The following is a 1,890-nucleotide window of genomic DNA, read 5'->3' on the forward strand; positions in this document are numbered from 1 at the left end:
AATATTATAAATGGTTGAAGACTCGATCTGATTTGGTATTTAACTGATATTGCATATTAACGAAGGCAGCTCTTGATTATTTTCAGATTTCGTGGTTTAGTCGAAAACGTTCTAGTCGAATTTCCTGCATTTCTTAACTTTTAATGTGATGGTTTTTTAATAATTTTTTTTAAAAATTAAATCATTAAAAAAGAAAGTGTGTAGACTTGTGGGATAAAGTCAATGTATCTTGTATTCTTTCCAGAAATTCATGGCTAACAAATATACATACATATATATACACTTATATATGTATATGTATATGTAGTAAATCAAATATAAAAAACAAAAATAAATTATTTCCATGCTTAGTAGAAATCACCATTCCTGACGCTTATATAATCAAACCGTAAAAAATCGTACAATAATTCTATTTCACTTAATTAAACAATAACAATAATGGCAAAAAAGAAGAAGAAGAAGAAGAAAGAAAGAAAACGACACACGCACACACACACACAAAACAAGCACAAAACACACTATACGGTATTTGCACTTACTCTATACATGTGTTGTTTTCAAGTTCTAGCCAGGGAGAAGATCACTCAAAACCCACCTCCCCTTCCGCCTCTCCTCCCCCCTCCTCCACCCTCCGGTGGAAGTTCCGGTGGCAGCCGCAGGCGGCACAGGCGAGGGCGCCGCTTGTTCCCTCCTCCCCGGCAGCCATGAACTCCCTGCACCCGTCCACCGCGTATCCTCCTACGTTGGCTGCATGGTTTTTCTGGCACTCTCCATATCTCACAGTTCTCACCGGAAGAGATGAATTTTCGGAGTTTCTCGGAGAGTCATCGTTCATCGTTAATACCATCTGACGTTTCTTCATCTCCTCCTTTGACTAATAACCAATATCTTGGTGTTGGCGAAAAATGGAAGATAAAGAATTGGATTGGAGTGAGAGTTATGACATCTTTGGCGCAGAGTGAAACCCTAAACCTATGCTTTTATTTATACACGGAATACACTCTTTTTGGCAAAAAATAATACATAATGATGAAATTATTACAAGTAATTATTAGAGGAATCATGAATGAATTCATTTTCAAACTTCTTTAATGCACATGATATTGTTGTGACCAATTACAGTTTCTATTTTATATATTATTATTATCATTACGTTTAATAATTAAAGCTTTACCAAACTTGATGTCCCTATTAAATGATTAATAAATTATCCATCACCACTGCACATTCAAAATCTTGAAACTCAAGTACTGTTCAAATTCAATGTGTGTGTGGTCTCAATGAAATATAAAATATCATTATCAAATAAATAAAACAGCTAGAGTTGACAGTTTCAAATCCATATCTGAAATTTTTATTGGCAAATTGCGAGTTCTTTTCCTTTTTATTCATGTGGAAATGAAATTAGATTATAAAATTGGTGGTGTCAGGTGTTTGTTTACAAGGATTAATAGCTATAATTAATTAATACCTGGTATTCCGTGAGTCTGATGCTCGATCATACAATTAGTACCAATCTAAATATAATGTATTAATTGGATTCTCACGAGTTACGCGCGTGGAAATTAAAATTCCGAAATTAGTCTTGTATATGATAATTAGTTTTGACTTTTGATTATAGAGTCCTCCAAATATGATCTTAGACAAATAAGGTAGTCTTTTTTTTTTCACTTTTAGTTGTTTTTGTCAATGTGCTTGCATGACGTAGAACGATACTGATGTAGCATTGGATATTACTAACATATTGCCGGGCGTTACTAATGCATCTAGCACCACCATATCAGCACTTCGAAGAGAAAAAAAATTTAAAAAGATACAACAATTATTAGATCCGTAGCAAACTCTTACAAATTACATAATTAAAAGCAAGAAAACAGTAACATACAAAAG

At 33.7% G+C, this 1,890-nt stretch overlaps 1 protein-coding gene across 1 annotated transcript; it reads right to left on the reverse strand.

The window, feature by feature from the left end:
* Positions 1 to 214: 214 nt before the first annotated feature.
* Positions 215 to 984, reverse strand: LOC140804966 (mini zinc finger protein 2-like). Its single transcript, XM_073161136.1, has one exon. The coding sequence runs from the start codon at positions 860 to 862 to the stop codon at positions 581 to 583; it is 282 nt and encodes a 93-aa protein (XP_073017237.1). The 5' UTR covers positions 863 to 984; the 3' UTR covers positions 215 to 580.
* Positions 985 to 1,890: the final 906 nt, after the last annotated feature.

This window comes from Primulina eburnea, chromosome 11 (assembly GCF_022965805.1).
Source record: "Primulina eburnea isolate SZY01 chromosome 11, ASM2296580v1, whole genome shotgun sequence".
NCBI lineage: Eukaryota > Viridiplantae > Streptophyta > Magnoliopsida > Lamiales > Gesneriaceae > Primulina > Primulina eburnea.

What these genes read in the sequence shown, in the direction of transcription:
- LOC140804966 (XM_073161136.1), bottom strand. Translation starts at nt 862, where the DNA reads ATGAAGAAACGTCAGATGGTATTAACGATGAACGATGACTCTCCGAGA.